This window comes from Muscardinus avellanarius, assembly GCF_963383645.1.
Source record: "Muscardinus avellanarius genome assembly, chromosome: 10".
Classification (NCBI taxonomy): domain Eukaryota; kingdom Metazoa; phylum Chordata; class Mammalia; order Rodentia; family Gliridae; genus Muscardinus; species Muscardinus avellanarius.
The window spans coordinates 63,059,786-63,072,554 of record NC_137796.1 but is presented as its reverse complement, the minus strand read 5'-3'; the positions used below and the strand labels follow the sequence as shown (position 1 = coordinate 63,072,554).

At 54.0% G+C, this 12,769-nt stretch overlaps 1 protein-coding gene across 1 annotated transcript; it reads left to right on the top strand.

Annotated features, from left to right (window-relative positions):
- Nucleotides 1-9,561, top strand: VSIG10L (V-set and immunoglobulin domain containing 10 like; the record flags this gene model as incomplete). Its single annotated transcript, XM_080703693.1, has 10 exons — nucleotides 1-40; nucleotides 140-967; nucleotides 1,495-1,788; nucleotides 1,896-2,180; nucleotides 3,200-3,454; nucleotides 4,137-4,415; nucleotides 4,750-5,037; nucleotides 7,413-7,526; nucleotides 7,762-7,916; nucleotides 9,490-9,561. 10 exons carry the CDS (start codon nucleotides 1-3, stop codon nucleotides 9,559-9,561), a joined length of 2,610 nt encoding a protein of 869 aa, XP_080559819.1.
- Between the last annotated feature and the right edge of the window lie 3,208 nt (nucleotides 9,562-12,769).

Sequence of the window (12,769 nt, the reverse complement as noted above, 5' to 3'; positions counted from 1 at the left end):
ATGGGCGCCTCGCAGGCTCTGCCACTCTTCCTACTCCTCGGTAAGTTCCCTGCTCCTCCTCTCCCTGCCGGTCCCCTTCCCAACAGCCTCCGTCAACGGCCTTGCCTCCCTCCCTCCTCTCCTCTCCTCTCCTCTGCAGCCTCCCGAGTAGGGATCCTAGCTCTTGGAAGAACCGCTTCTAGAACTCAGCAGGCCAACTTCAGCTCTGCCACCTCCTTGGACCCAGCCAGCTCCTCCCAGGGCCTGGGTTCGAAAATTCCCTCCATCAACCCCCACAGCCGGACCTCTCCAGAGCAGGCTCTAGCTTCACAACCCTCTGCCGAAATCCCTGATTCCCTAAATTTAAATGACGTGTCTGGGTCCTTCTGGTCAAATGTTTCTGCTGGGGGCCAACATTTGAACGTGAACCCCACTCTCTCTGAAATCTCTGGTTCTGAGAAGTTTCCTGACAGCTCAGATTCTCCACTTTCTGCCAGAGGCCCTGGATCTCCTTTCTCGGTTAAGACTCCAGCCTCAAACATTTCTGCTCAAGTCCCCAGTACCAAAGTACCTGTTAAGGCCCCAGGTTCAGAACTATTCCCTACAGATCTAGATCAAAACTCCCAAGCCAAAGTTTCTTTGGAGCCCCACGCAGCTGCAGGCTTCCCCCAGCAGGTTGGGGGGCCTCTGGCTGTGCTGGTAGGGGCGACCATCCGGCTCCCCTTGGTTCCAATCCCCAGCCCTGGTCCCCCTGCCCCTTTGGTGGTCTGGCGTCGAGGCTCCAAGGTGCTAGCAGCTGGGGGCCTGGGGCCAGGGGCTCCTCTGATCAGCCTGGACCCTGCTCACCAAGACCGCCTGCGACTTGACCAGACCAGAGGGGTTCTGGAGCTTGCCTCTGCCCAGCTGGATGATGCGGGGGTCTATACGGCTGAGGTCATTCGGGGCGGCGTCTCTCGGCAGAGTCAGGAGTTCATGGTGGGTGTGTATGGTAAGTGGGCCCTGGGGTGCAGAGGGCAGCCTCCAGGGGGCTGCTCTGCTCTGAGACATTCGTGCAAGTCACTGGGCTGTTTTAATAATGTTTCCTCTGCAGAGGAGGGTTCCTTAGACGGGGAGAAAAAGACCTTTGGGTTAGAAAGGGAGGAGAAGAGAGTCGAGACAGGGCTGTTTGAGGAGAGATGGACCTGGGATCAAGATGGGAGAGGGGAAATGTGGATTCTTGGGTCTAAAGGAGGAGGGTTGGGGGTCTGGACCCCTCAGCCTGAGGAAGGAGGGCTAGACTCTGGTGTCTGTGTGAGGAGAGCTAGGGGTCTACACTCCTGGGCTGGGGCCTGGACCCCTGGGTCTGAGGGAGGGTGTTTAGAGCTGAGGCTCATGGGACAGTGAGAGGAATAGAATGGGGGCCCAGGGCCCTGGGGCTAAGGGGAGGTAGTGGCTGGGGCCTCGAGTCTGGGTAGAAGGGAGGAGGTATTGGGGTCCTGGCTTCCAGATGGGTCCTGAGCGCATTCTCCTCTGCAGAGCCTCTACCTCAGCTGTCTGTGCAGCCAGAGGCCCCAGAGACAGAAGAGGGGGCGGCCGAGCTCCGGCTACGCTGTGTGGGGTGGAAGCCAAGTCGTGGGGAGCTGAGCTGGAGCAGGGACGGCCGTGCCCTGGAGGTCTCGGACCCTGACGGAGCAGTGTCGCCGCGGATCCGCACAGTGGGCGACCAGCTACTCATCACACGCCCTGTTCGCAGCGACCATGCCCGGTACACTTGCAGCGTCCGCAGCCCCTTTGGTCACAGGGAGGCTACAGCCGACGTCAGTGTCTTCTGTGAGTGGGAGTCGAGTAGGGGTCTTGAGCTCCTGGGGAGAAAGGGGCCAGGGCCTAGGAGCCCCGGTGACCCCAAACCCCGCGCTCCCAATCCCCTCCTCCCCCAGACGGCCCGGATGCTCCGGTCATCAGAGTCTCCTCTGATCGCGACGCTGCCCCTGCCCTCTATGTCACCGCGGGCAGCAACGTGACCTTGCGCTGCACCGCCGCCTCGCGGCCGCCCGCCGACATCGCCTGGAGCCTGGCGGACCCGGCCGAGGCCGCGGTGCCCGCGGGGCCGCGCCTCCTGCTGCCCGCGGTCCGGCCCGGGCACGCCGGCGTCTACGCCTGCCTCGCCGCGAACCCGCGCACCGGCAGCCGCCGCCGCTCACTGCTCAACCTCACGGTGGCAGGTGACAGCGGCCGGGGCGGGGCGGGGGGCGGGGCCAGCTCAGGGGCGCAGGGCACCGGTGGGCGGGGCAAGGCCAGGGGGCGGAGACATCGGTGGGCGGGGACAGTGAGGGCGGAGACGCCAGCGACAGGGCGGGGTCCGCGCGGGGAGGAAACGCCTGTGGGCGGGGCCATCGAGGGGGGGGCATCGAGGGGCGGAGACGCAGTTGGGCGGGGCAAGGCCAGGGAAGGGGCGGAGACACCAGTGAGCAGGGCCAGTGAGAGCAGAGGTGCCAGTGATGGGGCGGGGTCATCGTGGGGAGGAAACGCCTATGGGCGGGGCCAGGGAGGGGAGGAGCCGCAGCTGGGCGGGGCAAGGCCAGGGAGGGGGCGGAGACACCAGTGTGCGGGGCGGGATCGGCGAGGGGGCGGAGACACTGGTGAGTGGGGCGGGGTCAGCGAGGGGCGGAGATAGCAGGCAGAAAGGCGGAGCTATTGAGAGGAGAAGGCGGGTGTGCCTGAGCGAGGAGAACCCCCCCGCACAAAGTCATCCGCGGAGTTAATGACAAAAAGTAGGGTTAGAATGGGAAGAGACTAAATTGCCTAGGTCAGTAAGTGCGATCGGCAAAGGAAGAAGTTACCTGGGAAAGGGGTGGAGTCTCAAGGCAAAGGGGCGGGGCCACGAGGAAGGACAGAGCTATTCGGGAAAAGAGGCGGCTTCTGCGAGAGTAATCCAGGAGAGAGGGGAGCAACATGGCAGAAGGGAGGAGCTAGAAGAGAAGACAGGGTTCGTCCGGAAGGAATCAATGTGAAGATGCAGTTTTCTTAGGAAAGAGGCGTGGTCAGTGGGACTGCAGGTTGCCCGCATAGGGGAGATTCTGGGGGGGCAGAAAGCGTTGGGCGGGGTTTGCGCCTATGGGCGGGGCTATCTCCTGTGGGGCGGAGCTAGGCGACCAGGGGGCGGGATCCGCAGGGCTGGAGCGTGGAGACGCCGGGCTGAAGAAATGATAGCCTCCATCCTTGATTTCTCCTCCCTCCGCAGATCTGCCCCCCGGGTCCCCCCAGTGCTCCGTCGAAGGGGGTCCCGGGGACCGCAGCCTCCGCTTCCGCTGCTCGTGGCCGGGCGGGGTCCCTGCCGCCTCCCTGCAGTTCCAGGGTCTCCCCGAAGGCATGCGCGCGGGCCCCGTGCCCTCTCAGCTCCTGGCTGCGGTGCCTGCCAACCCGCGGCTCAGCGGCGTCCCCATCACCTGCCTCGCTCGCCACCTGATGGCCACGCGCACCTGCACTGTGACCCCGGGTGAGACAGGCAGGACTTCTTGGCTGTTTCCAGAGCAGGGGGTCTTTTTCTTTGCTCCTTTGGGACTTCTGGGGGGGGGGGCGAGAACCTTCCTTACTTTAGGAAAGGGTGGAACTTTGAGCCTGGAGAAAAAAATAAATCTTTGCCTATACCGTAGGGTGGGGAGGGGACAGCGTTTATTCCCTGAACCCAAGAACAGGGCTGTCTTTTGCTGTCTTCAGAGAAATGTCAATTTTTTTTTTTTTTTGTACTAGAGATTAAACCCATGGGGCATTCTACCTTCCAGCTACTACCCCATTTCTTACTTTTTATTTTGAAACAAGGCCTCATAAGTTGCTGAGGATCCACTAAATGGCTGAGGCCGTCCTCAAACCTGGGATCCTCCGGTCTCAGCCTACCAAGTACTAGGATTACAGGCGTGCTCCACCAGGCCTAGCTAAGTCAATCATTTTAAAGCCATGGATAGCTGAACAAGATGATTTTGCCAGCACAGGGTCCGGCGTGCTATGTGTCGGCAAGTGCTTGCTGAGGATATCAGATAATGAACAATGAGTGAGTGGGCAACTCTTCCTCATTCCACCAAAGCGCTGGGGTTCACCACTGTGTGACGTAACAAAGGACACAAGGCTTGTTGAGTGCAGGGTAAGGTCTTACCCCTTAACTGGGCCTCTCTTCCCTACAGAGGCCCCCCGGGAGGTGCTGTTGCATGCGCTGGTGGAGGAAACCCGGTCAGGGGAGGCGGAGGTGGCGCTGGAGGCCTCTGGCTGTCCTCCGCCCTCAAGGGCATCCTGGGCCCGAGAAGGAAGGCCCCTGGCTCCAGGAGGTGGCGGTCGCCTGCGGGTCAGCCAAGATGGGCGCAAGCTTCGCATCGGCAATTTCAGCCTGGATTGGGACCTGGGAAATTATTCTGTGTTGTGCAGCGGGGCGTTGGGAGCTGGGGTGGACCACATTACCCTCGTCGGTGAGCTTCATTCATTCCAGAAACCCATCATTCAAGTCCTGTAGCTGTTCTGCCCTCAGACCCAGGGGTCCTGGCCCCAGCCCTCCTCCCTCAGACCCAGGGGTCCAGGTCCCCAACATCCTCCTTCAGACCCAGGGTTCCTGGCCCCAGCCCTCCTCCCTCAGACCCAGGGCTCCAGGCCCAGCCCTTCTTCCTCAAAGACAGAATCCTGGGCCCCCAGCACCTTTCAGAACTAGGAATGTAAGCCTCCAGACCCTCTGCCCCTGGAGTTCAGGCCCCCTTCCTTCTCCCCTCTAGACCCTAAGAACCCAGCCACCCCTCCCCTCGTCCCCAGGGCCCTCCATCTCTTCGTGGAGGCTGCAGAGAGCCCAGGATGCAGCTGTGTTGACTTGGGATGTGGAACGCGGGGCCCTCATCAGTAGCTTTGCAATCCAGACGCGGACAGAGGCGCTTGACCTGGACAGAGCCGCCACTTGGGTCTCTCTGCTTATCCTGGGGCCTCAAGAGCGGTCAGCTGTGGTGCCCCTCCCTCCCCGGAACCCCGGGACCTGGGCCTTGCGCATCCTGCCTGTGTTGGGGGCCCAGCCAGGAACTCCATCCCAAAGCCGGGTCTACCAGGCAGGTGAGCTGGGCCATGGGTACCTCCTCCTGGACTTCCTCTGAACACTCTGATCAGAAGTTTTCAGTCTGTTGCACTGGATCCCAGGGCTAACAATGTGCTGTGACCAGGGTGGGTTCAAACGATAGGCATTCATTCTCTGACAGCTCTGGGGGCCAGAAGTTTGAAATCAGGGCATCCTCAGGCCATGCTCCCTCTGACACGCTGGGTGGGATCCTCCCTCTTCTCCTAGCTTCTCATGTGTCTGTCCATTCTTGGTGTTGCTTGGCTTGCAGATGTGCTGCTCCAACCTCAGCCTCTGACTCCTGTGGCCTTCTCCTCCCTGTGTGTCTCTGTTCTCTCCTTACACGATCACCAATTATACTGGATAAGGTCTGCCTTCATATCTGCATCTTGAGTTGACTTCAGTGGCCATGTTCTAGAATAAGCCACATTCTAAAAATGACCACACTCTAAAATAAGGCCACGTTCACAGCTATCAGGAACTTCAGTACATCTTTTTCTGGGACACAATTTTTTTTTTTTTTTTTTTTTTTTTGGTGGTATTGGGGGTGGAACCCAGAGGCTTTCTCCCTCCGGGCTACACTCCCAGGCCTATTTTATATTTTATTTGGAAACAGGGTCTCACTAAGTTGCTGAGAGCCTCACTAAGTAGCTGAGGCTGGCTTCGAACCTGTGCGTCCTCCTGTCTCAGCCTCCCAAGCACGGGGATTATAAGTGTGCGCCACCACGCCTGGCTCTGGGACACAATTTAACTTTTTTTTTTTTTTTTTTTTTTTTTTTGTGGGTCTGGGGATGGAACCCAGGGGCATTCGACCTCTGAGCTACACCTCCTGCCCTATTTTTTATTCTTTATTTTGAAACAGGGTCTCACTGAGTTGCAGAGGGCCTCACTGATACTGGAGGCTGTCTGCGAACTGCAATCCTCTGGTCTCAGCCTCCCGAATGCTGGGATTACAAGCGTGCGGCACCACGCCCGGCCACAATTTAACTTCTAAACATTGGGGTGTTCCAGGGTAGAGCCATTGGAACTACATTTCTCGCCAGTAAGATCTTGTCTGTTTTGATGGCCTTCTATATCATGGATGTTCAGACGCCTATCAAATGTTTTATCCCCAGCTCTGACCTCTCTCTTGAACTCCACACCTTGACAATACAACTTCCTATCTGACATCTTTACTTCAGATCTCTGATTGGCATCTCAAATGGCACATGTAGCCGGGCATGGCTTATGACCATAGTTATGCCAATCATCTCAGAAGCTGCCCTCCTTACAGCCATGCTTTCCGTGAGTTCCCGCAGGACTCTCCATGATCTGGCCCCTGGTAACCTGTCTACGTCTGTTCATCCTCTATGTATTCATACCTAATGCCACTTTCCCTCTACATTACCAAACATCACACGTAACTGGAACACATGGAACACAGAAGACTCTTTCCTACCTCTTAGCTTTGCAGTTTCTGTTCCCTCCTCTTGGCAATCCTTCCCCCAGGTTTAGCACAATTATCTTCTTATTCTGCAGATCCCTGCTCAAATATTGTTTTATTAGGGGCCCTAACTTAGCACCCTTTCTTTTCTCTTCCTTCCTTCCTTCCTTCCTTCCTTTTGTTTTTCTTTTCTTTCTTTCGCAGTACTGGGGATGAAACCCAGGGGCCTCTGAGCTGCACCCCCAGCCCTGTTTTTTATTCTTTATTTTGAAACCGGGTCTCACTGAGTTGCAGAGGCCCTCATTAAGTAGCTGAGGCTGTCCGCGAACCCGGATCCTCCGGTCTCAGCCTCCCGAATGCTGGGATGACAAGCGTGCGCCACCGCGCCCAGCTAGCATCCTTTCCACATGTCACCTTCGCTCCCAGTATTTCTGTCCTAGCACTTTCCCCCCTTCTTAGCCCAATCCATAAATTTATTTGTTGCTCATTTATTTCTGCTCCCCTCTTAGAATTAACTCTCACTGAGACAGTTATCTTGCCTGTTTTGCCCACCAGCAGATCCTTGCCACTTTGCCAAATGCCAGGCACGCTATAGTTATTCAGTAAGCATGAAATGAATTGAGAATACCTAGTGTGGTGGTGCACAACTGTAATGCCAGTACTTGGGAGGCGGAGACAGGAGGATTGCAGGTTGGAGACCAGCCTCAGCAACTTAGTGAGATCCTTAGAACTTAGTTGCCAAATTAAAGGGCTGGGGGTGTAGCTTGGAGGGTGGAATGCCCCTGAATTCAGTAAGAGAGAGACTATGAATATATATGAATTGAGAGTGAGAGGGGAAGCAGCGAGCTTGAATCCCTGGGTCCTTACATGAAGGATGAATTAGGGGGCTGAGAAAACTTGGGTCCAGTCCTCGGTCCTGCTCCCTTTCTTCCTTCTGTTTGTCTCTTCCAGGCTCTGCCCTGGGTCCCGGGGCCATCGCTGGCATCGTCCTGGGCTCGCTGTTGGGCTTGGCGCTACTGGCCGCTCTCATTCTCCTGTGTATCTGCTGCCTGTGGCGCTCTCGAGGTGAGTGAGGGAACTGAAGAAGGTAACCAAGGCCAACTGAGAGGGTGCCTAGAAAAAGGCCCAGTAAGTCCTACCTGAACCAGTCAACACAGTCATGGGTCATACATCCCGCCTTCCTCCTGCCTTATCAGCCAGTCAGAGTAAGGGCGCATCTGTCAGCCCAGCTTTCCTTGCTATTGGCTGAGTTTGTAGGCGCAGCCTATCAGAAGTCCGTTTGTCTTCCTCTCTTTCTCAGGAAAGACTCCTAATAAAAAGAAGCATCCCCCGATCTTGACGCCTGTGGTCATCGCACCAGAAAGGAAGATGCAGAGCGTGACCCCTGTGCAGACCCCACAGCCGCTGCCCCTCAAAGCCCCTCTGAAGGAGCCTAGCCCAGCCAGGACCCGCCAAGTGAGTGTGGGTGTCTCTGTTTCCTCCGGGAATAAGAACAGAGCTTGTGTCGTGCTCAGGGAGATAAGTTCTCATTCCTTCCTCCAGTGAAGCTTGTTGGTTTATAAAAATGCTAAAACCTTATTCCCTTTTTTATATAGACATAAAAGTTGGACAGGACTTCCGTCCAACTTAAAGTATAGTTAAAAAAAAAAAAAAGCTGGGCATGGTGGCGCACATTTGTAGCTTTGTAATCCCAGTACTTGGGAGGCCGAGACAGGAAGATCTCAGGTTCTCAGTCAGCCTCAGCAGTTTAGTGAGGCTCTCAGCAACTTAGTGAGGCCCTGTTTCCAAATTTAAAAATATATAAAATAGGTTTAGTGGTGTAGCCCAGAGGTAGAATGCCGCTGGATTCCATCCCCAATACCACCAAAAAAAAAAAAAAAAAAAAAAAAAAAAAAAAAAAGGAAGGAAGAAAGAAAAGCCAAGTGTGAGCGGGGCATAGTGGTGCACGCTTGTAATCCCAGTACTTGGGAGGCTGAGACAGGAGGATCACAGGTTCACGGCCAGCCTCAGCTACTTAGTGAGACCCTGTTTCAAAATAAAGAATAAAAAATAGGGCTGGGGGTGTAGCTTGGAGATAGAATGCCCCTGGGTTCAATCATTAGTACTGGGAAAAAAAAATGGTGGCACACTTTATGTGATCTCAGTACTTGGGAGGCTAGACTGGAAGATCACAGGTTTGAAACCAGTCTCGGCAACTTAGTGAAACTGTCAGCTACCTAATGAGACCCTGTTTTAAACTAAAAAATAAAATGGGGCTGGGGATGTAGCTCAGAGGTAAAACGCCTCTGGTTCAATCCCCAGCAGTACAGCAACAAAATATAGTAAAAGCAGTGAGCCAGGCATGGTGATGTGTGCTTGTAGTCCCAGTACTTAGAACACTTGAGACAAGATTGTAGGTTCAAGGCCAACCTCAGCAATTTAGTGAAACCCTTGGCAACTTAGCAAGACCCTGTTTCTTTTTGTTTGTTTATGGGACTGGGAATTGAAGTAGGGACATTCTACCTCTGAGCTATAGCCCATCTCTTTAATTCTTTATTTTGAAATAGGGTCTCACTAAGTCGCTGAGACTGGCCTCAAACCTATGATCCTCCTGTCTCAGCCTTTCTGGGATTGCAGGCATGTACCACCATACCCAGGAGAATCCTATTTCAGAATAAAAAATGGAAAGGGATGGGAGTGTAACTCAGAGGTAGAATGCCTCTGGGTTCTACCTCCAGACCCCACCCCAAACAAGGACATTCCAGAATCTTCTCCAAAGAAAGATGAAGTGGGACCTCCTTATATTTTTTTGTAAAGATTGGGCGAGACTTCCATTTTCCTCTCCAAAACAGATGGAATTTCCTTGTTGCGCGACTTGTTGGGCTTGTTGCATGCCTCGGTTCCTCCAAGGGTGGCCACGTACTTTTTCCCCCTTCCAAATGGAGGAAACCCAGCTAGGATGGAACCACAGCTGGAAATGGTTAGCTGGGCGAGTCTTGCCACACCCAGGGTACCTCCTAAGGTCACTCCTGCCTTGGCTCTCTTCCAGGCCACTGGGCCCAGTCCAGTCATCTCTCCAGGTGGGGGACCAAGGACTGTTCGGACAGCCACCCAGGTGTGATCAGAGCTAGCAGCCCATTCTTCCTGCATGGAGTGTTTTGGCGCGAGACTTCCTGTTTTGCCCGCCGTGGCTGAGAATTGGACTCCAAGAGTGGGACTTCCTGTCTCATCGCAGAAGACTTAACTGGTACTTGTGCAACAAAGCAGGTGTTGGCCTAGGAGAGGTCCTGCAGATCTAGCAGTGTGATGCGTACAACCCAAGAGCGATGGCAGCAGGCAGGCAGGGCTTGCTGTGTTGCTCTGAGCCCAAGGGAAGCCTGGCCAGCTTTTTTGCAAAGGTCTCCTATTGTCAACTGGCCTCCTCCGAGCCCCTCTCCTGGATCCCAGAGACTTCACTTTAAGCAGATCTGATCTGGTTCCTTTTCTCTTTAGACTTTTCTATGGCTGCACACTGCCCTTTGGATATTATCCGATCTCCTCATCATGACCTTTAGGGTCTCATGGTATGACCTCTCTTGGCCATCATGACCTCCCTTCCCAAGACTGTGTCCTCTGTCCTCAGCACAGGGAGTTTCTCAATTGCACTTATGTTTTCCTCCGGGTCCTTGCCCCTAGAGTTCACTCTGCCTGGATACTTCTCTTTCTCCACATCATTCACGTATCAAGTCTCAAGATAGCTGTTACCATCCCAAAATATCTTTTCTCTTACCCTCCCCCCCACTTGGGCCATGGGTTAAGCCCCAGAGTCCCTGTACTACCCCGTCTTCCTTTGTAAATACGTAATTACCCGTGGCTCAGATTCCACCTCTCAAGGAAGATCTTTGCGAACCACATCATTTTCTCTGCACTTAGCACTGAGCCTGGCACAGCAGGCAATCAATAAATATTTGTTGACTGATGAGCCGATTTGGTGCCAGCGAAGGGTTGGGCTGCTGCTGCTCGTATCTTGCAGGATTATGATGTCTTCCCCTTTGGCTTTCTCAATGAGAATGTAGGGGCTACATTAGTGAGGATTCTTGGGGTTGCAAGTAACAAAATAAATCATGGCAAGAAATATGAAGGTAGGTGGGTTTCTGGTTAGTTCAGCAACTCAGGGAACCTATCGAGGACCCAAGCCCTTGAATCTGCTCTGCTGCTTTTAGTAGGCTGGTGTGTTTTCTCCATGCGTTTGCTTCTTGCAGCAAAAAAATGGCTGTTGCAGCTCCAGTTATCACATCTTTACATAACTGTATTCAAAGACAATAGGAAGGGCACAGAGATCCTCCCCCCAAAACACATCTCTCCTCTCATGACTGTGTATGTGTGTGTATGACTTTCCTGGAAGCCCTCCAGCAATTTTCCTCTATGTCTCTTGGCCCCAACTGTTCAGATAACTAGCTCTACAGGAGGGTGGGAGATCGAATATCTTGACCTGAAGGTGAATTTGCTAGCAAAGAAGAAAGGGGAAACACATAATTGAAGTACAGGTAATCATCACCTGTCTCAGGGAAGGAAAGTCTATGAGAGTTTCTGGTTAAAGGTTAGGGCTGTCCGGGAATGGTGGCTCAGGCTTGTAATCCCAGTATTACAAGTTACTTGAGACAGGAGGATTGTAGGTTCATTGCCAGACTGGACAACTTAGCAAGGCTCTCAACAACTCAGTGAGACCCTGCTTCCAAATAAGAAATAAAATCGGGCTGGGGGTGTAGATTGGAGGTAGAATGCCTCTGAGTTCAATCCCCAGTGCCAAAAAAAAAAAAAAAGTGTGTGCTGGTGCAAACCTGTAATCCCAATATTTGGGAGGCTGAGAAGGAGTATGGCAAGTTCCAAGACACCCTGAGCAGCACAGTGAGACTCTCGGTAACCTAGCAAGACCCTGTTTCAAAACAAAAATTAAATAGGGCTGGGGGTGTAGTTTGGAGATAGAATATCCTTAGGTTCAATCCCCATTATCATATACACACGCACAAAAGATGAGGTTGAAAAGGAAGATGGTCCCTAGGTCCTTCTGCGGGATGGGGTCCTAGGTGTCTAGGCCTTCCTCTCTCTTCAGTATCAGTTGGGATTTTCACTTCCCTTGGATCACTAGAGACAGAAAACCCAGCACAAATTAGCTGATCAGCTGGGCGCGGTGGTGCACTCTTGCAATCTCGGAACTTTGGAGGCTGAGGCTGAAGGATCGCAGGTTCACAGCAGCCAGCCTCAGCAACTAGTGAGGCCCTCGGCAACTTAGTAAGACCCTACTTCCAAATAAAAGAATAAAATAAGGCTGGGGGTGTAGCTCAGAGGTAGAATGTTCCATCTCCGGTACCAAAACAAAACAAAATAAAACAAAAAAAACCCCCCAAAAAACAAATTAGCTGATATATAAACGGGGGGGACTTTATTGCTTATGCAAGGGCATCAGGTGTGTTTTGACCCAGCCGCTCAGGTGATATCTTCACAAACTCAGATACCCTAGCCCATCCACTCGGATTCCTCCATGTTTCTGTCAATCTCAGCCTCCACCTGCTATCTTCCTCACCGCTGTTATCTTCCCAGACCCCAAATCTTGCCATGTGATGGATAAAAGTCCATCCTCCAGAGAGATGGAGGCTGCCGGTCATCAAGACCCTATAGCCAGCGGGAGAGCCTTCCTCCCTGTGAATGTACACACGCTCCCCTTAGCCTGAATGGGCCCTGCTCATCTCTGAGTCAACGGCAGCGGAGAAAGGGCTCTGTTAAGTGACTTAAGCTAGTTAGGGCCACTTTGGAAATGGGCTAGTTCCAAACCTACTAAAAAGAAAACAGGGATGAAGCTGGGAAACACCGTCAAACCACCACGACCCTTTGGACCCTTTGGCCTTGGCTCACCCAGCTCCTTAATGAGGTTAATGACATCTGCAGTCAGAGACTTTGGAAAAAGGCGTTTATTGGTGCGGTGGTCTCAACACTCCCCATGAATCGGAACACACGGCCCCCAGGGCCCTCCCTCCCCCTCCCTTGCGCCCTCCCCCTCCCCACCCCATCCCTGGACCCTGGGAATGGAAGACAATGTGGGATGGGGCCCACGCCCCTGTCTGAGGTACAGTCACTGCCCCTTGACCTCCCCCAGCCCCTCTGCCCTCTTCACCAAGCTCTGAGTGGTGTGGTTCGGGATGGGTGGTTAGAGAGGGTCTGGGGGGAATCGGAGCTGGCGACATGCGTCTTTGCCTGGCTCAGGATGTCTGCTTGACGCCTCTCTCCTCCACGCTGTGTGGTGTGGGGTGTCTGGGTGGAGTATCCCGCCAGCCGGAGCTGCGGCTCCTGCC